The sequence below is a fragment of the Anser anser genome (genome assembly GCF_964211835.1).
Source record: "Anser anser genome assembly, chromosome: 12".
Classification (NCBI taxonomy): domain Eukaryota; kingdom Metazoa; phylum Chordata; class Aves; order Anseriformes; family Anatidae; genus Anser; species Anser anser.
The window spans coordinates 11,610,589-11,632,564 of NC_139733.1; the positions used below are offsets into that span (position 1 = coordinate 11,610,589).

At 47.1% G+C, this 21,976-nt stretch overlaps 1 protein-coding gene and 1 long non-coding RNA gene across 2 annotated transcripts; both read left to right on the forward strand.

Moving 5' to 3' along the window:
• The first annotated feature begins 39 nt into the window (after nt 1-39).
• IP6K2 (inositol hexakisphosphate kinase 2) lies at nt 40-21,432 on the forward strand. Its single transcript, XM_083795315.1, has 6 exons — nt 40-179; nt 14,337-14,620; nt 16,732-16,954; nt 17,662-17,837; nt 19,127-19,302; nt 20,648-21,432. The coding sequence occupies exons 2-6, from the start codon at nt 14,419-14,421 to the stop codon at nt 21,143-21,145; spliced, it is 1,275 nt and encodes a 424-aa protein (XP_083651441.1). The 5' UTR covers nt 40-179; nt 14,337-14,418; the 3' UTR covers nt 21,146-21,432.
• LOC310880061 lies at nt 14,627-16,431 on the forward strand. The gene is made up of 2 exons (XR_014571357.1): nt 14,627-14,859; nt 15,675-16,431. It is a non-coding gene; the product is annotated as an uncharacterized lncRNA (long non-coding RNA).
• Nucleotides 21,433-21,976: the final 544 nt, after the last annotated feature.

Below are 21,976 nucleotides of genomic sequence, written 5' to 3' on the forward strand. Positions count from 1 at the left end.
CGGCGGCGCGGGCCGAGCCAATGGCGAGGCGGGCCCGAAGGCGGGGCGTGGCCTCGGGCCGGGGTGGGGATGGGAACGGGAGGGGGGGAACGGGAGGGGGAGGTCGGCCCCGCGCCGCCATTTTGGCGTCTCAGAAACAAAAGAGGCGAAGCCGCCGCCGGCGCCGGCCCTGACAGCAGGTAATGGCCCGGCCGCCGCTCCGCGGCCCTCCGCCGGCTCCGTGCCCTCCTCAGCGTCCCGGGGGTGGGCTCTGAGGGGTGTGGGGGGGGCCCTCTCCCCACCAAGCTGCGCGCTGGGGTGCTCCGGGGGTGGGTGGTGGTGGCTGGGGCTGGCTGTGGGGTGAGGGTGGGATGGGGTGAGGGAGGGAGGGTGGGGTGAGTGGGATGGGATGGGATGGGATGGGATGGGATGGGATGAGTGGGATAGGATGGGGTGAGGTGAGGTGAGGTGGATGGGGTGGATGGGAAGGGATGGGATGGGATGGGATGGGGGGTGCTGCCCCAGTGTCACCCTATTTGTGCCCTGCGCCGAGCTTTCAGCCTTATTCTGCCTCATCCCACTTGGCCCTGCCTCGTCCTGCCTCGTATTGCCTTGTCCTGCCTCGTCCTGCATCGCTGCCCCCGCCGGTGCGGGGCTTCTGGCCCGTCCGTGGGAGGCCGCAGTGGTGTAGGTGTAGGTGTTAGCCTGGTTCGTGGAGTCACCGAGGTCGGAAAACCCCTCCGACACGGTCTGGTGTTGGTTTGTGAGGTGTTGGCCCTGTGCGGGATGTGCTGCAGGTTTGGGGTCTGCTTCGTGAAATTGCGGAATGACAAAATAACATGTTGGGGAGCGTTGCGTAACGGGATGTGCCGTTCAGCGACGCCGCCGCGCGAAGTCGGAAGCGCTCGGGGATGTCTCGCTACGCGCTGCCCCGAGCATCGCGGGCTGCTGCGGCATCCTGCTAACGCGGCTGGGGGCCCTCGGGTCCCCGACAAAAACACTTGGGGTTGGGGCTTTGGAAGTCGGCGTTCAGCTAAAGGAAATAAACGTTATCGTTGTTGATAGAATAACAGCCTCTTGGTAGCTACACCCTGATATGTCCTTGGCCTTAATTCCACTGTGAAAAGTACAGATGTTGAACACAGATACCTTTCCTGATACAAGCTGGAACTTAATTGCCCTTACTTCTAGTCTGTCATCTTTTACTTTCTGGCGTGGTGCCTTATGTGTCCCATGGCTACTCAGATATTTAAAAAATGCATCCAGTGCGTGTGTGCTTCTTATCCTCATGGACATCTAAGGGGGCCCTTCTGTGCCAAATAATGAGGTCAGAATTTTAGTATTTAGTTCTGAAACGTTTAAGCTAATGTGACTCTGAGTTAAGCTAATGCGGCTCTGAGTTCTTTTAACTTTTGAGTTAGATGCCATGGGATGTGTTATTGGTATTCAACGTGTGAAATTAAGTGGGAATATTACAGGTCAAATATGATCCTTGAGAATAAAAAGATCAGGATTATTTTGGCTTTTTAAATGTCTTGAAGAATTGGTATCTGTGCTCATGGCTTTGTTTATTAAAGATATATGAACTATTTGTAACATGTAAAATTGCCTTTGAGTTGTTTTTGCATATTTTCAGGGCATATAATATCCTGGAGTGGAGACTGCTTTTATATATACATACATGAGCACACCAGTATGTGTGCTTTAAAATGGATTTGCCACCTAATGCTTACTTCCATTTGGGTTCTTCAGCATCTTCCAGACTGTTGTTGTAATTGGTAAATGGGGGAGGGAGAACAACAGGGGACAACAATTGAACTGCAAACATCCAGGAGTGTTTCTTCTCCTAAAATAGTCTCAGGTGACCAGAAGTGTAGCCTGGTTAAGGCTTGCAGAAGGATTTCAGGGAAGAACTGTAAGATGTTGGCAAGGATTATAGCCATTCATGTATACTTCTTCCTAAAAAATTAGGACCTTAAACGGGGCCAAGTAGCTTTTCATAAATTTAGATTCATTAATGTAATTGAAAAGCTCTTTTTCTCTCTTCTGCCTTTGCTGTTTATATCTGCCTGGAGTAATCTGTTAACTTGTCTGCAGTACTTGGGTTGTGCTAATAATATAAGATTTACGTCGCTATCTCTTCTTGAAGCAAGATAGATCAGAATGAGCATAACGACGTGGTACAGTAACTTGGGATGAAGCTGGAAATCTGGATAGTGGTCAGACCTGTGAACGCGAGGCTGTATGCTCTGAAAAATTCCTTCCCTACCAGTTGCTTGCAAAGAATACTTCAGATTTGTCAGGCATGAGGTTTTGTAAAAGCAGGATGAGAAAAGATGTTAAAGAAAGAAACTCTCAGCCGCCTGTCAGTGGTTGGGCCCGCAGCCAGATCAGTGGTATGGTGACACTTTCTAATTGTCCTCTGATCAGCTGGGCGGTGAGAGAGGATGTTTTCGGGATGACTTTTTTCTTCTGAAGGTTGGGGAGAGTAGGCATGCCTTGTCATGACGGAGAGTGCCTCAGTCTGTCAGCAGTGTTGCCGTGGTCACAAGTGTCTGCCTTGGTTTAGGGAAAGGTGGCGGCACAGCAGTGTATGGTGTCAGGCTGATGGTGAAAAACCTGCTGGTGATAGAGAGTCCGTGAAGAAATTTCACCTAAAGTGATAAACGGTAGTCACTCTGAATCTTTAAACACTCTGAATCTTTAAATCTTCACTGTCTAAGTTCAGGGAACTCAGGTAAAGGTTGGGAATTTGGGGCTGACTGGTATTAAATGTCACTTATTTTGTGATCTTCTTCTGGGGGCATTTGGAAATCAGGGGAGCCGGGTCAGGTGCGCCTCCAGGAAGGCAGGAGCGCTGCTGCAGGGCCAGGGAACGGAGCTGGTGCTTCCCTGAGCTCTGGAGCTGCTCCAGACCCACAGCATGCGGAGTAAGTGCCTCTGTGGTGTCCCTTTGATGCTGCCCTGCCTGGGGGAGCCGCGCTTCGCGTGGGAGAGACGTGGGGCAGCCGTGGCGAAGGCGGGGTTTTGGAGTGAGGTACGGTTTGATGTGGCTTGTGACGCCGAGCCAAGGTATAACTTCCTCCTTTTGAAGAAGTTCGTTGGTTTCCTTCATATTTCTGTACCAGTGTTTAAATGCAGAGCTGGTGTGATGGGTAGCAATGCCTTCCAAAGCTGAGGTGCTACATCAAAAGGTGGAAAGGGCAGAAACGGAGCCGCAGATAAAAATTTAGACTTGAACGCCCTCAGTACGTCAATATTTTTATATTCATCATGGGTCTTGTGCATCTGTTGGGCAAAGACTAGAGCCCCGGCACCAAGGCAGCCAGGTATTTTACACTGGCGTGGACAAACCTGCTGCCTCGCACCCGCTCCACGCACTGAGCGGCGGCTGAATGTGCTGACGCTCGGCTCGTCCCTGTTGGCAGGCGGCTGCGCGCGGTGCCTAGGCAACGCGGGTCCGGCTGAGCATCTCCGTGCCTCGCTCCCAGAGCTGAAAATTTTCCATTGCAGGGGAGAGGATTTTTCCTCTGTCTCTAATTCTTTTATCTGGCTTTCCGTCTTGCCCAAGGTTAATGTATCTTTGAAACGGTATAGGGATGGTTTTCAGGTATTAAGAGGCCACGCTATATGGTTTTAAGGTATAATTGTAGGTGGATATTTCTCTAGCTTTTCTTAGAAATGCCTCAGTACAATGTTATTTGGGGGCTTTTCATAATAACGATTTGGTTTCAAAATAATTCGTTTCTTCCCCTTTGCAAAAAGCTCGGTGACACAACATAATGAGCTGGAAGTAGCCAGAATATTTCTGTTCCTGCAAAGTCTGAATTTCTGCTGATGCAGTGGAAGCAAAATTGTTCAAATGAAGGTTGTTTGCTGATGTTTAATCAAGTGTTTAGGAGCTTGGAATCATCACTGGGTGTTTCATGCTGCCTCTTGACTTGTGTAGGACTAAGTCTTTGAGATCCTGAGCCTGCCTCTGAAAGCCAGGGTGTGTTGGAATAGGGCAGTGATAACCTTCGTAATAGGTACAGAAAGTACTCCCGCTGTGCTGGCTGTCGGATTCTTAAATTAATCTTTGATGACTCTGCACCCGGATTGCTGGTGCGGATGGAAGGTCTTTTCCTGGAGGCGGCTGGAGCCAGCAAGTGCCCGGTTTTGCATTGTTTTACTGGAAGAAGTCAAGGTTTGCTCATAAAATGACTTGGGTCTCTGAGAGTCCTGCTTGGTGAAGACAAGCTCTGTGCGTGTGCCGTGATGAACGGCTGGGAGGCAGTGCACGAGCTGGGGTTGGTTTGGAGCTGCGTACGTGCTGATCGGCCAATTAGTAGGCCCCACAGAAACAGTAATTACTGACTTCACACAGCAGCCTGTCAGTGGGACTGCGAGTCTTGGTCCCGGTGTTCTCATCCTGCTGTGCTGACACTGATGGAGCTGGAAGGAGCTGACGAGGTGGGGACGACTCGCGGAAACTGGCTGATGAGGCCCCAGGTTGTGGATGGGGCAGGCAGACCCAAGGGCAGCAGATACAGCTGTTGGGGCTGTCCTGCCTCGGAAGATCGCATTTGGAAGAAGGAAGCGTTTGGGGGCTTTATGCCAGAACAAGACCGGTATCACAAGTACCATCGGGTCCGCATTAGAACAGGCATAGCAGAAATGTTGATTTTCTTCCTGAGGCACAGATGGCTCTGACGGCAGTACCCAAATAGCAGCGCGGTGCTGTGATGCAGAAAACTTCAACAGTGCCTGAAACCCTATCAGGAATTGTGGGTGCTGCCTAATTTTATGCTCATTGAGGATGACAGCTTCCTTCTAACAATTGCTCTTTTGCTTTTCACATGTTTTTCCAGAAGAACGGCACATTATCTGTCTTGTGCTTCGGATATACATTAAGAATGCGATGGCAAATTACCGCTTTAATCTGACGTCAGCCTACAGATGCTAATGTAGTACCTTGTCCTGAAGTGGAACTGCGGGCACGATAGGCATCATCTTGATGTCTCTGAGGTGTTAGCTCTTTCAGAAGGTTGGTTCCATTTAACTAGAGGTTTGAGGTTAAATTTGGTGGATGTGTTCGTACTGAAATAATTAGCTTTGTAACAGGGAATAGTACATGTAAGCAAACAATAAAAAATCGGGTTTAGCTCGATATAATTGGCTGGTTTTCTGGAGGGAAGCCTGTGAATATTAAACCAAAGGGAAAGTTCTAGATGAGGGAACAATGTGTTGGAGAATCACTTCAGAATTCATAGAATTAAGTAGTCTCCCAAGGATGGGGGGTAAATTGAATAAAGGCTGATTAAGGCACAGCGAGTTGAGTGGTGAGAGGAGGGCTGTCTGAGGCTCATTCTATTGAAACAAAGCCTTTTACATATTTAACTGTAAATGCCTAATGGTGGTTTCTTGTGTTTAAGAGTGAATAATGATCTAACATCACCGCACAGTTTGATCTGAAAAAATAAAATGGTCTTTCATGAGCTTGATTTTTCCCTGACACATTTTTTTCAAACAGTAGGCTGTTTTTCAGAAACACAGAATTGGAACGTGAGCACAGCATGGATGGTGGTGCAGTATTGCAGGGTTTTGAAGAAAAAATAGTTTTTTGGCAGTCATCCTGTCTGAGCCTTCCCTTTTTGGTTAGTGATGGTGTCTCTTTGAAGGCACTTGGGCAAGCCGTGCTTGCTCGTGATCTAAAAACTTCCTGTAAAGCAGCAAAGGTCTTTGAGGGCATAAAAATTATCCTGGTTGTGTCCCAGTTAATGGACTAATAAAACTAGCTCATTTTTTGCATTATTGAGTGTATTTCAGCCTGCTGGGGCGTGAGAGCGATGCAGCCAAGCTCCTGTGAAAGCTTCCTTTTACGGATTACTGAAACTGATAAGATTTTTGTCAAGTGTTTCTGTACTGCTGTTTGAGTATGTAAACTGTGCGAGATGAGGATGGATTAATTCTTTGACAGTAATTATTATGTGAGCCTGTAATTGGTCCCAGATGGTGTACTGGGAGATCACTGAAAGATGAAAAACGTAAATATTTTTTAAAAGAAACATTTTTTTTATGTTAGCAAGCATACTTGTACAAAAGGCCCTTGTCCCTTTTTATTGTGTAAATAAAATAATATTGTGGTTTTACTGTGCCGCACTGGAGTCATTCTTGTAAAACTCCTCTCCTGTCCTGACCTGCTCGTGTCCAATCTGTACTTCAGCAAGAAGCACAGTGAAATCACTCTTTTCTGTGTTCTGGAATTAAATTTCTGTAGTGCTTAGGCATCCTGGAAGGAGCTCATGTTCAAGGTCTTGGGACCGAATTTTATTTCATTATCCCTCTAAGAAGCATGAAAGGGGAAAGAAGAGTGTGTAAAATTGCTGAATCATGTATCGTCTCCCTTTAGGATGTGAGTCCAGGCTTTTAGTTGGTTAGAGATGTGTTTTCAGTAGCTTGAAGTGTTTTGAAACAAATGCAGTTTCAAAAGATCCGTTAAATGCATCTCGTGAACCTCAGCTGCTGGGGAGTGGAAACTCCATCTGTCATGAGCATCAGAAGTAACATCTCAAAGCCAACACTCGAGGAACCGTGGCTTGAACTGTGGATGAGCATTTCACGTCTGCTTACTGGCTCTGTCTGGGTTGTTTTTGACCAGTTTCTTCTACAACGGGTTGCTTTTTTGACTAGTTTCTCCAAAAAGGGACTAAACTTTGTTTGGAGTATGTCGGCCAAGAAGGCCAACAGCATCCTGGCCTGTATAAGAAGCAGTGTGGCCAGCAGGTCTAGGGAAGTGATTGTGCCCCTGTACTCGGCTCTGGTGAGGCCGCACCTCGAGTACTGTGTTCAGTTTTGGGCCCCTCGCTACAGGAAGGACATGGACGTGCTCGAGCGAGTCCAGAGAAGGGCGACCAAGCTGGTGAGGGGTCTGGAGAACAAGTCTTACGAGGAGCGGCTGAGGGAGCTGGGCTTGTTCAGCCTGGAGAAGAGGGGGCTCAGGGGCGACCTTATCGCTCTCTACAGTTACCTTAAAGGAGGCTGTAAAGAGGTGGGGGTTGGTCTGTTCTCCCACGTGCCTGGTGACAGGACAAGGGGGAATGGGCGAAAGTTGCGACAGGGGAGGTTTAGGTTGGATGTTAGGAAGTACTTCTTTACTGAAAGGGTTATTAAGCATTGGAACGGGCTGCCCAGGGAGGTGGTGGAGTCACCATCCCTGGAGGTCTTTAAAAGACGTTTAGATGTAGAGCTTAGCGATATGGTTTAGTGGAGTACTTAGTGTTAGGTCGGAGGTTGGACTCGATGATCTTGAGGTCTCTTCCAACCTAGAAATCTGTGATACTGTGACGGTACAAATGAGTATGTGTATAATTAGGAGGCATGAAATAGGTAACTGTAGGTTGTTGGCGCTATTCTTCTTGTAGTTTATTTATAGATTATCATTGTTTGGCATGGCATTCCTGGAAATTTTGGCTCAAGGAGTTGGACTGGATTTGGACATGTAAGCTTGAGTTTAAGACCTTTGGAAGGGACTTGATAGCTGCACTTCAGAGCAATTCTCATTTAGGACAACTTGGTCACAGTTTCAAGGGCCAATCCCAAACGTGCGGTGTCCTTGGATGGAAGGGTTGGAAACACAGTTACCAGGCTGCCGACTTCATGGTAATGAGAAAGGTGTGGACATGAATTTATTTTAACTTCAGTGCTTGAATTTCGCTTTCTTTTGTGTCTTGAATAACACTTTCACATGTGCAGTCTATGCAATTTAGCTCTTGCTGTCATATTTTCAGAAGATTAAAGGCTGAGTGCTATTCTGGCTTCTCCATTACAAAGGGTAGTATTGTCTTTTTATAGCAACTGGTGTTTTTAGCCACTGGTGCCAGAATGCTGTTTTAAGATGGATCAGTTTCTAAATAGGAAGTTTAAGTAGCTTAGCTTTGGTGGTTCGGGTTTCTTAGTTTCCATGGCATTTTTACTTGGAAAAGAGGCTAGTTCTTAAATTACACAATCCCTGGAAAAACTGCATGGGTCAGAATTGTGTGTTCTTTTCTGGCTGGGTATGCTTAGTAACCTGTAACTTGGCTTTATTTTAGTTCTAGGGAGATAAAATAGCTTTGAGGGGTAAATCTGGCATTTCTCTGCAGCTTTGCGTCTGTAGTTGTTAAGCTTGCAGGTTACAAAGGGCGTAGGGAAAGCCAAAAGTGTTGCTTTTTGGTACTTTGTACTCTTTGTACTGAGCACCCAAAATCTGCGTTGAGGTTGGAGAAACTGCCTTCCCTGGCTGAGCGGCTGCCCTGTGTGCTTCTGGTAAGAAAAAGCCAGAAGCTCTTGGAGGCTGCCTTGGTTACTGCCTCGCTTTCTAAGACAAAATGTAGGGGAACTGGGCTCTCCTGGTGGTGTAGGGCTGGTTTAAGGTAGGGATGATGGTCCTGCATGAGGAGCAGTGATGGAACATGATGCAAGTCAGGCTTTTGTGTTTGTTTTGTGAAGTTGTATCCAAAAGTCCTGCTGGTATCTGCTACAAGAGGTGGTCTGCAGCTGTGGGGTTACAGTTACAGGTGTGAATGACTCTTAACCTGTGGGGCAGTGGCTTTCTCCCATAGTAAATATTGCTGGGATTGGGTTATATTTAAAGGAAAAAAATAGAACTCTGTGTTAAGAGAGTAAAAGGAGATAGTAAAAATATTGCTGATTTTTATTTAAAAAGTCCATTATACGCTGAAAATAGACTTCTTTCTATACGTGTATCAGTATTGGAATGCTTCATCTTTCGTTTGTATGTTACAGGTGAAAGTGGTGTTGGCCAGGAAGGGCCCAGCGCTCTCCCTGCAGAAGGGGCTCTCTGTAAGAGGTGCTGGCTGTGGCAGCCAGTGCCGGGCTGCCCTTCCCTCCTTTCAGTGCGGGGGAAAAAGGTCGAGTGCCTCTAGGGTCACACACCTGGCGATGTCCTCAGAGGAGCCTGGGGTATTTCAGGGGGTTCTCCTGCACATCCTAGTTGTTTTAAACACCCCTCAACTTCTTTGGTTTGTTTAGCACTAATTTCAAAGAGCTGTAAAACTGGTAAAGGCTTAAAAAACAGTGAAACTTTTTTAGAACTAACTGCTTCCAGCTGTGTTTTGCTTGTCATGTGCCAGTGATGGATGAGCTCTGGCACAGAGCACAGAATTTTCTTAAAAGCTACTGCCAGTGGGTGTGTTCCAGAATTTATTGCTACGTTCCTCCAATAGCCCAGCAGGAAAAGTGTACACAACTTGGAATGGGAGTGCCTGTAACTGTGCGCCGGAGGGCCGCTGCTGCTGCTTTAGTCTGTTGAGCTGGTGAGCAGGTACTTTCCACCTGACAATAAGTATGCGTTTTTGTTGGTGGGAGTCTTTTGTATGTCTGATGTTAAAAACAGGATTAGATTTCAACCTCAGTGGGCCAAGGCTGCTAGCTGGTTAGTTCTGTCACTTGCCCAGAAGGGCTTTGCAAGCTTGTTTTGTGTAAACTCCGCTCCAGGATTCATGAATAATTCTGGGTCCCTAGGTCCATCTATTTTGTGGGATTTAGTAAAGGACGTCAAGGAATCTTTTTTCCTTCGGTGAAGTTTTTTCGTTGTCCCAAACTACATCAGTGTGTCACTGCAATTGCCACCCATTTGATAAGGGCAGATTAGAGGAAAACTTATCCTGTGTCAGCACTTCTAAGAAGTGGGTGGTTTCTTCTTCTGGCCTGCCCCAAGCACCTTACGTTCCCCAAGCAGGATTCGCTTTTTTGGATTTTTGTACGGGTGGCTTGCCGTGGGGCGGTGGGGATGAGCCCGTCATTGCAGCGCCTGACTCCCAGCGCCCTCGTGGCTTAGCAGCGAAGGCTAGAGCAGAAATATTTCTGCTTGGGGAATGAAGCACGCGGAGCCTCGGTGTGGAGGAGTCGATAGCTCACTCCTTTAAGTGTTCATGCTGAGTATTTTTACAAAGCCTCATGCTTGCTCATCTCTGAGTACGTGTCCTGGAGACAACTTAATTATCATTAGATTGATGAATTTGCTGCAGAGGAGCTTAAGTAACGTTGGTTTGCATAGAAACTTGTAGCTCAGCTTTTTTCTTAGTGGTCTCAGTAAGTGGTGTAGCGAGAGGCATCACAGCCGCTCGGCTTAACACCGCACTTAACAAAAAGACATTTTTTTCCAATCTAGTCAGTCTTTAAAAGAGAGCTCAGTTGTGAAGTTTTCTGAAATACAGGGTGGAGTGTTGGGGGATATGCTATCCAAATTTGTTAAGGAACCTTGCAAAGACCTACAGCGTGCTGCTGCCGTCTGTCTTTGCTCCTGCATTTAGGGAAAACGAAATGAGAGAAGTAAAAAGCGCAGTGTGCTCGCCTGTCGGGTCTCCCCTTCCTGATTCTGTGGCTCTTCGCCCTGTGCTGGAAGCACTATTAAATCTGCTGTGCTCCACTTACGCTTCTGCTCTTTGGGGAAGGGCTTCTTGTTTACAGCAAAAAACGTTTTTGGAGACTTGACAGTGCGAGCACACGCGTGTAGTGAAGATGACCTTTTCCCTAAAAATCAGTTACCAGAATAGGTGATTGTTTTCTGGAAGCACGCAGAATGTGAGGCTGCTCTCAGCCGTGGCTTTTGGAAGCGTGTTACTCTGTGGGCTCAGCACTTCTACCCTAACGAGAAAAAAATGCTAGAAACTCTCTTTTACTGTTTAACCTTAATTACATTGTTGTTATTCAAGGTAGGAAAGGTTTCAAAAGCATTTTGTGGGGCTGTTTTTACCTTATTTAGAGGTATAATGATCCTGAAAGTTAGGAATTTAGTAAAACAGTTGTGATAAAAGAATGCGGAAGGTGTTTTTTTTTTTTCCTATCGAGAAACAGCCTATTGTACAGGGCTTGGTTCCTATTCTGTATGCAGTTTATTTCTATAGTTTTGTATTTCTGACACTGCGGTAAGGTAACTGACTGAGCACTGGAGGATTGGGGTATCCCCGTTCCTGTCTTAAGATCTCGTGGAGTAAAACACACCAGAGCAGCTTCCGTTCATGAGCCAAGCAGCAACCACAGCGAATGTTAGAAGCAGTTCTTCACTGATGCTAGATGGGGCACGTGTACTAATAAAATAGTGCTGTGTGTTTCCATCACGATGAGCCACATGTTGAGCGAGAGCTTTGAGCCTGGGCCCATTTAACCAGTCTCATGGCTCTGATATCCCAGCACTGGGTGCTCTGCGTTGTTGGGTTCACGTCCCTCACTGCTCGGGAGTGGGAGACTTGCAGCGCTGGTGGCGGAGCAGGAGAGGAGGCTGGCCTCCTGTGCTACACGGGGATTTGTAGCACACCTGTAACTGCTGCAGTTAGGGATGTGGTAGGTTCTTGGTGTGCTTCTTGCTTCAGCTGTGAAGGGTCGTTCTCTCCGGTCGCTGTAATGACTTACCTCTGAGACCTGCGGTATAATTCCAGATCTGTGCACAAAGCAGGTGTTGGGTTTCGCCAGCTTTCCATAACTCTTCTGACAGTGATGTTTGCATGTTCCTCCATCCATTTTCAGCTGGCATTCTGAGTATTCTTCAAGTTGAGCCGGCTTTCTCTTTGGCTGCTTCAGTGGCTCATGGATTTTCCTCTCTCCTGTTGCTGGCTGTGTGATTTTCTCTTTCCTCAGAACCACTTTGGCTCGGCAGGGTTATCACGTCGTGCAGCAGCTGTGCCGTGCAGGTAGCTGCTCCGCCAGCTTCCCCTTTGCACTGCCCGGTGAGCCGTGGGAAGGCAGGCAGAAAGCTTTGCCTTGTCTGTCGTGCTGCAAAGCTGACTTGGGTCTCTTGGGAGCTGCGGGTGGCCGCCTGATGTAAAAGTCTCTGCTGGGGGAGCCCGGTTCAAGCAGACTGGTTCGGAGGGCAGCTCTGCATCAGAAAGTCTGCTGTCGCAGGGGCTGGGGGAAGGGGGTTGTTTTTGCCAGCTTGTTGTGCAGGAAGGAGTCGCTGCCTAATTGAGAGCCGTGCTCTCCAGAGGCTGCGTTCGTTAATGCAATTCCGTGTGGGACTGAGCGGAGAATCTGTAATGCCTTGAAATACCTGCCAAAGGATGCCGTCACCTGAGATTAATTTTAGTTTTAAAACTCTGCAAAGATGAGTGCATTGTGGTGTTCTGTTGCTGGTCACTGTCATGCTAGGCTGAGAATAAGATGTCATTACACATCACTCTTGTTTTATAGATTGGGGTTTTTAACATCTTTTGCTGCTTACTGTGAGAATGACATTGCTCAAGCTATTGTTGTGTCTAGACAAGTTTGTTTGCCTCCTTCAAGTTACGTCAGGTTTTTCTTAAAATGCTCGACACTTGTGAAGGAATTGCACATCTGCTTTTTTTTTCCGATGTGTTTTTTGAACAAAAGACTCCATCAAAGGCACTTAGAAGCGTGTGGTGGTGGGGTAAAGGGCAGAGTACACCGAGCCTGAGTTTAGTGTCTGGGAAAAATGCTGAAAAACAGCTAGCCTGTGCGCTTTTTTCTCTGAAGAGCATTGAAAACAAGCTGGTTACAGAATCAGGTGATGTAGTACAAAAATCTGAAATACCACTTGAGAGTTGTGCTGTGTTTTTGGGAGACAAACCCAGCAGAGCTTGTTAATGCAGGCACGGTAAAGTTGTCTTTTCTGAGGCGAGTTCCCTCCTTCCCCTCGGTATTCCCGTTTGCCTTGTGGTCACGCCGACCAAGTGCTCTGTGTTTGACTTGTGTAGATGTTTCTAACATTTCTTGCAGCCTGCCTAAATATTGCGTAATGGCTATTTTTGTAATATCAGAACTATAAAAAACCCTCGCTTTGTGAGCCCTTGAATGAGAGGTTGCAGCGTGTGATGTGCTGCCAGGTCTGGGTCTTTCAGGAAAGTGAAGTGGTGCGAGCAGTCAGGGCTGTGCTCCGCGATCCCATCCGAGTGCGTGCGCACCGTGGCGAGGGATGTTGACCAGGATTGGGCACCTGTTAAAGAGAACTCCCTGAGCTGCTGCTAATGAGCACCCTGAAGATGCGCTGGGTAAACGAGGTGGTGTGTTGCCTGTGCCGGAGGTGTTTTTTGCCGGGCAGTGCATCCTGCAGCAGCAGCCTGCGCAAGGCTCAGCTCCTCGGGCAGCTCTGATGCGCCGGGACCGGGGCTCTCCGGGTGGTAGAGGACAGGGGTGTTGCGAGCCGCTTTTGAACCACTGCAGGTGCCAGTCGGCGTCGGTACCGCGGGGTAAGCAGGAAGGCGGCCTCAGGATCAGCAGCTTGTGAGGAGCGCCCCTTGCAGGGGCGATGCGCTGCGGTGCTGGTGCTGTTAGAGGCGCAGCCGTGCTGGTGTAAGGCTCCCCCAGCACGGGGTCTCGCTGCGTGCGCCTAGCCGTGCCTCCCTGCCTCGGCAGCACTGCTCTGGCTTTCGCTGGGAAATTCCAGGAGCGGTGTTGGCTCTAAGAGATCCCCATTAAAACTCCTGAGTCCTAAAATCACTGCTGCGTTATGCAAGTACAGACGGGTGCGTAGCAGTTCTTTGGCAGCACGTGGCAGAGCCGTGCTGGGGAGCGGAGCAGCTCCCGAGGCGTGTTTGGGGAGGTGGTGCCTTACCCAAGGTGAGCTTGGGGTGGGCTCCCGTGCGCGCAGAGGGGTCCTGCCCGGCAGTGCTCAGTGCCGTGGGGGTCGGGCAGGGCCTGCCCCTCTCTGTGCTGGTGTGGGGCTTATAGCCAAACGGATTTGGCAGTGGCAGGTGTCCGGGGTGAGGCCGGGAGGCTTTCCCTGCCTGTTGGTTGGTGCTGGGGGGGGGTGAGGGTGCTCTGGGAGGAGCTGCAGGTGATGAAAAACACCAGGAAAGCAGCTGGGGAGGGGAGGCTTGCTGATTCAGTGCTGCTCTTGAGGGTCTTAAAAGCAAAGGGGGAGGAAAAAACCCAGCTAGGAGGTGCATAGCGAGTAAGCCGGTATCGATCTGTTATCCGCGGGCGCGGGTAAACATTCCGGGAGCTGAGCTGGGCTGATCGATGAGGTTCTCCGAGCAGGTGTTTACTTCCAGTAATACGGACGGGGCGGGCTGCAGGTGCTAGCGGTCCTCAGCTCTCCGAGGGGAGCGCCTGGGAGGCCGAGCAGAAGCAGAGCCGTGCCCGGGACGCCCGGCAGCCCGTGCGGGCGGTGCGGGACCGCTGCTGTAACGCACCGCGCGGGGGGGGGGGGGGGGGGGGGGGGGGGGAATGACCCCCTGGCCCCGCCCACCGAGCCATGACCACGCCCCCCGGTTCGCTGGCCACGCCCCCCTCCGCTCGCCATTGGTCGGCGGGCGGTGGGCGGGGCTTGCCGTGGCGCCCTTCTGGCTGCTCCCCCGGCGCGGCCGCAGTGGGGCGGCGGCGTGCGGGGCTGAGCGGGCGCCCTGTGCTTGCCTCCGCAGCCGGCCGCGCTGGAGCCCGCGCCTCGGCCAGCCCCCTGGCTCCCCGCCGCCGTCCCCTGCCTCTGTCTAATGCGCTACAAGGATGAGCCCAGCGTTCGGAGCCATGGAAGTGGAGCACTATTCCAAGGGAGTGTTGCTCGAGCCCTTTGTCCACCAGGTCGGGGGGCACTCCTGCGTCCTCCGGTTTAACGACAAGACCATCTGCAAGCCCCTCATCCAGCGGGAGCACCAGTTCTACGAGACCCTCCCGACGGAAATGCGTAAATTCACTCCGCAGTACGAGGGTAAGTCGCCGACGCTTAGCGGGGCTGGGCGCTGTTTCCTCTAACTGCGAGCGTGCCGTGCTCTCTGTTGTCTCTGAAGTCTCTTCTACAGGAAGAGATTTTAGGGTTTTCTTTTCATGTATTTTGATGTTGTCTGAGGCAGGGTGGAAATGCTTGCCAAGTTGGCGTTTGGGCTGACTAACAGCATTAGAGTAGAGCAGCTCTGCTGGTGATAGCCCATATATCTCCCTTAGGCACAGGTAAGTAGCTAACAGCTTGTAAATGTTCTCAGTAATTTGCTGCTGCTTTTTTTGTGGATTCTTTTTTTTTTGCCACTTGTTTAATGTCTGTTTACAGGGATTTAATAAGATTGGTTGCTGGTGTTTTGTGTGAGCTTAGTTGTGGTCTCTCTTATTTTTGGATGTGTCCTCTCTCTCTCATTTTGATCACAATAAATACATGTCGTTAAAGTGTCTTGTTAACTATGTGCAGTGTTGTTTCTGCCATTAAGGAAATGAAAATTCATGGCATTGAGGTAGGCAAGGATCAAGTAGCCGTGATGAGGCTGAGTCAGATGTTATGTAGGAGTGGAAATTCCAGTTCTCCTAAGCGTTGCGCTAGTTAACAGAAATACTTCTCTTTCCCTTTGGTATTCCATCCACTGCTGCCTAGTGATTAATAAATAATGACCGAAGCATTTTTTGAACGGAGTTGCTTTTTAAAGCACACTGACTTGAACAGCTGTAAGGGTGACCGAGTTTTGCATACTGTTTGTAAAACTGGTGGAAGACTTCAGAGGAGATGTCGCAGAGTTATGCTCCCTGCGTGCTTACAGAGACGTTCTGGCACATCGTACTACACGTTCTGTTGGACTGGAAGAAAATGTGGTCATTGAATGATACTTTTCACAATGTAACAGAACAATTGTACCAGCGTGTGTGGCTTTTGGGGGGCTGTGGGGAGGGATAAGGGGCCTCACTCGGTCCTTCTCTGTTATTTTTTCCAGGATAAAGCCAAAGGCCATTTGCTGGCTGGTTTTCCCCATTTTTTCCTGTTGTCCTTTCTTTTGTGGCAGCAGGACTGTCAGAGCTTCTGTGCTCCCTGCCCCAGCTACTGTAGGTCTCAGAGCCGCCTGCCCAGCTCAGAAGTGCCACTCTCTCACCGAGACCTCTCCCCTCTGGCCTAGCGATGAGCTGCAAGAACTGTGCAGATTGATTGATTTGAGAATAAAGAGAGAGGACTGAAAAATAAAATTAAAAGACAATTCAGACAACCGTTATGGCTCCTTTGCTAAGTGTTGAAATGTGCTAATGTAGCACTAAGGGCATCTGTCAGAGCGCTCTGCTAAGACTCTTAAGACGCAGTGTAGTGCTCTAGAGACTCTTGAGAGGGAGTTTGAGAAGGAAGTGCTTTCAAGGTTCACCTTGTTTCTGTGTACCACAGTCAGATTTGTTCTGTATCGCATTCTGTTATTTATTTCACGAGACTGCTGCATTACCAGTATCAATAAAATATATTCCAAAACAGAGGAGAAAATGTATAATTAAATGTGGTGATTCTAAGGAGAAGCGTTTGGACTAGTTTCTGTTGTAATGCGATGTTTTCTTGTGTTGTTGCCCTGCTTGCAAGTCTTTCCTTTCCCCTGGGGTTCTGTTAACCAGATCTTGTTTGGGTAAGTGCTCTTTGTTTTGCTGCCATGCAAAACTTGCAGCTTTTATTGTTTTTTTGTGCAGGTCACTTCTCACTGCAAGATGTTAACACATGCTTTACATCTCACTTAGGGTCAGACCAGTCAGGTTTTTCAAATTAATAAAAGCTTTTATTAATTGAAATTGTCTCCTGTTATTATTTGGTTCTTAATTAATTCTGCATCAGAGAGAGAAAAGAACTTTTTGTATCGTTGTCTTGTTAATGTGATGAATTGTCTTTTGTGGGGTGTCATTTTTGTCTAGGTCTTTTGATATTTGTTAGGTTGACAGATGAGGTTTGGCCTGTGGCGAGATAGAAACTAAGGACAAGGGTAAGAGAAACAAACCAAAAGTTGCTCTATTCTCAGTGTAACATCACGTGTTGTGAAGGGCTCGCTCCTCACTTCAGCAGTTCACAGCTTCTTATGTTCTGTCTCTCTTCAGGTGTGGTGTCAGTGAGCTTTGAAGAGGATGAAGATGGAAACTTGTGTCTAATAGCATATCCGTTAAATGGGGACCACGATAACTTGGAAAACTTAGATAATTCTGACTGTGAACCCAAAAGTAAGCTGTTGCGATGGACTAACAAAAAGACAATGTTGTTAGAAAACGAGAAGATATCTAAGGAATGGGTACGACAGCACAGGAAAGAGGAAAAAATGAAAAGGTAGGTTTGCTAGGGAGAACTGGACTGCAAAGTGTTAAAGCAGAACGTTTTTTTCCTGCCAAACTGGGATGTGATCTCCAGAACTCCAGAGAATTCTCCAGACCTCTAGCTTTCAGTTTCTTTTCACATTTTGTTTTTCCTGATCTCAGTGCAGTCAGGGTCAGTAGTGAAACTATTTTGTGCTCAGCCTGCTAGCATATTGAGTCCTTTTTGCTGTGATCAGTTGATAAGGGCTTTCCAGTGTTGGACAATATATATTGCAAACAAACCAACACATTTCTGCTGTGCTGGAGGATCCTGCTTTGTCCCTGTTAGTGATGCATTCCCCCCACCCCACATTTACAATACTTGTGACCACTCTGAGCTGTGATGCATTGTGCTAAACCACTGTCCTTAGCAAAGGGTAGACCTTAGAGTATCGGTTATTTCTGCAGAAGTAGCTCAGATAAAGAATGTACAAATAGAATTACTAAATGTTCTGTAACATGACTCGGCTGTATGCTGGTCTGTACTAATGTGGAAGTAGCTTTACAAAGGTTGATACATTATTGATTTGGAAGTTGTCCAGACATACAGAAAGCAAAACAAAACTTAGGCTAGCTGTTGGTGAAGGTGAGCAAAACAGATCAAAAAGTTAAACCCACTGATGAACCTTTCGAGGAGCTTGTTTTGGAATTTGACTCTAATGTACTGCTTCTGTTTTCTAGTCACAAATTGGAAGAAGAATTTGAGTGGCTGAAGAAATCTGAAGTTTTATATTATACTGTAGAGAAAAAAGGAAATGTCAGTTCACAGTTTAAACACCATAATCCTTGGAGCATGAAATGTCACCAGCAACAGTTACAACGGATGAAGGAAAATGCAAAACATCGGAATCAATATAGTATCCTTTCCTGAAAAGACCTCATGACAATGGAATGAGAAGGGCTCTGCTTTTTATTTCTTGGACGTGGCAGATAAAAAACTCAGCACAGGCTTAACTGTAATCCATAGAGACTCTGTGAAGCAGTCGTTTACTTGGTGACTTTGAAGGGATTGCCAGCTCCAAAACGCAGGCTTTTGTAGCATGTAGTAAAGTAGCTAGGCTAAGAAATCTAAATAACTTGATTTAAATCTACATACTGTGCATTAGTTAGTGGAAAGGCTTTATAGTATGCTGTGTTTGGGATCTTCCACAAAACCAGTTTATTAGCGTAAGCTTTCAAGGGAGAATAGGAATTCTGTAGCTTTTTTTTCATTGGCAAGAACCACGAATATTTGCGTTCAGTATTGGTGATCTTAAAAACAAACTTCCTCTTTGCTTTTCCAGCAACTTCTCAGTGTTGCTTTAAATATAAGGGATAGGATGTTCTGATGCAAGGAGTTGTCTGCTTCTAGGAGTCTCCTCATAGTGAGACTTTTTGATAAAGAGAAGTTGGATATAAACTGTCAGGATGGGAGTAAAGAAAAAAGTGACAAAGTGCAAAAGCTGAAGCCCACTTCTGGGCTCTGCAGCTGTAGGTAAACATCTCTCCCCTGTGCATTCTTGGGGGGTTATTGCTGTATGCAGGCTTGCATGCAACCAGTAAATCTTGCAAAAATATTAGTGTCTATTCACTTTCGTAAGCAAATTCCCCTATGTGAGGAGTTCTGGTGAATGAATTACCAGAACAACTCGGTGACTAAAACTGTTCAGATTGGTAGAAAGTACTTGATGGCTGTTATCACCTACAGTGAAGCCATGACGATTATTGAATTATCTAAGTACTAGTGTGTAATGTCTCTGAAACAGATAGCAAATGTTCTGAAGTATTATTGAACTTTGGCATTTCAGATGTGGAAATGCTTCAGCATTTTTTCAGTAGGAACTGAAGCACATGCAATCTTAATTTCCCACAAAAGAAGATAAGTCTTCTGCTAAGTAGGCAATACTTCATAATTCCAAGTCTGGCTTATCTGCCAGATCGTGTTTCTGTGTGACCTAGTTATATTTTTCCCACTTAATGTAGAAAATCGCTTGTCTTTTTTTAGAGACCATTGGAACTGGGAATAGATATCCACTATGATACCAAGTCTTACCTAAGTTTTGATAGGCTACTGTATACTTGGTGTGCTTAGAATGAAGATTGTGACACTAAAATCTGTCTGCAATAAGCTGCATTCTGTTGTGAGGGTTGTTCCTTAACTAGTCAGAATTCATTTTGCTGGAAAACCTGACATCTCGATATGAAGTACCATGCGTGTTGGACCTTAAAATGGGAACCCGACAGCACGGAGATGATGCATCAGAAGAGAAGAAGGCTAATCAGATTCGCAAATGTCAGCAGAGTACATCAGCTGTTATTGGAGTCCGAGTTTGTGGCATGCAGGTGAGAGGAATTACATGCAAGGGGACAAGCTTGCACCCGTTTCTCGTGGTGTTTTTTTGGCTTAGGTAGTAATCCTGTATGTTGCTGTCCTTGAGATGCTGTGCTTCATTCCCTTCCACCAGTTGAAGGTGGCAGCATCTGCAGGAGCAGCCTGTAGCACCTTGTGCATCCCGGTGATTGTGTTCTCTGAGCAAGGAAACAGACTCCTGCTCCATAACAGTAGCTGAAAAATGTGTAGTAAAATTATTGATGTGGTTAACATCTTAGGATAGCGTAAGAAACAATTGAAGGTCTGTTGGCACATGTGTTTTAAATAAAATGCGGAAATTTGCCAAAATATTAACTAGTAATTAGGTCCGTCTTGCAGACTTTGCAAAGCCATAGATCTTTCACTGCTTAAAGTGGAGTTGTTGTGAAGTGTTGACAAGAAGTGGATTAATAAGCATGATAGAACTATTGGTCAAACAAGATAGATGTGCGGACTTTCACCTGAGTTGTTTACTTGTTTCTGTATTCCTAGAGTGACAAGTGGGAAACAACTTGTTTGTTTTTGAGGCTTTTCCGAAGCCTCTCTCCTCCCATCCAGTAGATTCCAGGAATGCCAGCAGTGTTTGCTAGGACTTGTTCCACAGCATGACTCTTGGCATGCTTGGTGTTCAGCTCACTGTTTCAGTTCGGAGAAAAGCACGAGGCAGAAACAAAAGTGTGGGAGCTGCATTTCTGACTGCAGGGCTGGCTTGCCAGTTCGTTTTCCAGTTTAGACCTGTGGCGGAAAACAGAGGCACCTGCAATCCTTATGTGATGTAGATACTTTGGCATTAGCGAGCTGTGTGATGTATGGAACGCTCTGCTATAGGAAGCAATCTGCCTGCAGGAGCAATTCTGACTTCTTTGAAATACAGAGGATTATGGGGCACACCTTGTCTTGTAAAGTGGTGGTTGCTGTCACTTAGAGCCCAGCATTCTGGGACTCGTGGTGTGCCTGTGAGCAGAGGCAGGTAACGAACTGAGTGAGTGGCTGTGGTACAAGCTGGAGCTTGACTTTGGAGATCTTGGCCACAGCTTTCCTCATCTCACTTAACCTCCCCATTCTTACATTCCAAGTGGAAAAGCTCAGATCTAAACTGAAGGAATTTTCCACTTCCTCTGTGCCTCCAAGCTCCATAGACACGGCTGGATGTGTTGTTGCTAACAGTTTCTGTAACTACAAGAGCAGTTTAAGAGCAGTACCTTGTCTTGCAAGAGCTTTGCATAGCATGTCTCCCACACCTTGCCCCCATGTCTTCACAAAACTGTTGCCAACAATTTTAACTCTTCTTTTCTCTTGTCTCCTTGAAACATGCAGGTCTACCAGGCAGGCACTGGCCAGCTAATGTTCATGAATAAATACCATGGAAGAAAACTCTCAGTCCAAGGATTTAAAGAAGCACTTTACCAGTTCTTTCATAACGGCAAATACCTGCGCAGGGAACTCTTTGAATCTGTTATTAAAAAACTGACTGAACTCAAGTCTGTCCTGGAGAAACAGGAGTCTTACCGCTTCTATTCGAGCTCCTTGCTGATCATTTATGATGGGAAGGAAAGGCAGGAAGTCGCTGTTGACTCAGACCCAGAGGACTTGGAGGACCTTTCAGAGGAGTCTTCAGATGAATCAGCAGGAGCATATGCCTACAAACCCACTGCTAGTACTGTTGATGTTCGCATGATAGACTTTGCCCACACAACCTGCAAGTACTATGGAGAAGATAGCGTGGTACATGAGGGCCAAGACACGGGTTATGTTTTTGGACTTCAGAATTTAATAGATATTATTAAAGAAATAAGAGACGAAAGTAGCGAATAAACAGTGTGAATGCACAGCGGTAGAAAGCACTATTGTGACTCTTCGTATTCCAAAATTATTGGCCACTTTCTGGTGGTAGGAACCTTTACAGGCTCTGCAGGGATGGTCCCATCAGAGTCAGACTTGTTCGGAGGGCATTTACTTACATTGGTGCTGGACCTAGCACTGGCAAAACTTGGTATCCTTATTTATTTTAACTTTCTTAAACATTCCATATTTGATTACTCAGATACCTCTGTTATCCCTGTGTGTATACGTTCCAATAAAATTCTTTTTGTTCATTGTAAGCGCTGCTTCTGTCATTGCTGCTGGCTGAGGAAGAGGTGAAATTCCGAGATCTTCCTGGGTGCGTAATGCAAAGGCAGCGTAAAACCAGCACGGCTCACCTGGCTCGTTACGCTGCGTGCAGAATAACATCACTTCTGGGCTTCCTCTCAAGAACGATGAGCAAGTCCAGTGGAGAGCTGCCAGCCTGGCCAGGGGCCGGAGCACCTGCCTTTGAGGAGAGGCCAAGGAACAGGGCCTCTGTAGGTCAGGGAAAGAAAGACAGCTCAGAGCAACCAAACACACAAAGGCTGGATGGAGACCTCCAGAGGTCTCCCAGCCAGAAAAAAAAATGTGACTTTAAGTGAGAACTTGTCTTTTAAAATAGCCAACAAGCTGTTTCCAATTTCAGGACCTTGTAAACTGAATCCCCTGCTGTGTAACCCGTTTCTATATACATTTTCTTAATCTAGGCTGAGCCAAGACATACGTAAGAGACTCCTACAGGATTAGCTGTTACAGCAGCTCCCAGGGCAGGGCTGCAGAGCCTGAAAGTTACCCTAAGTA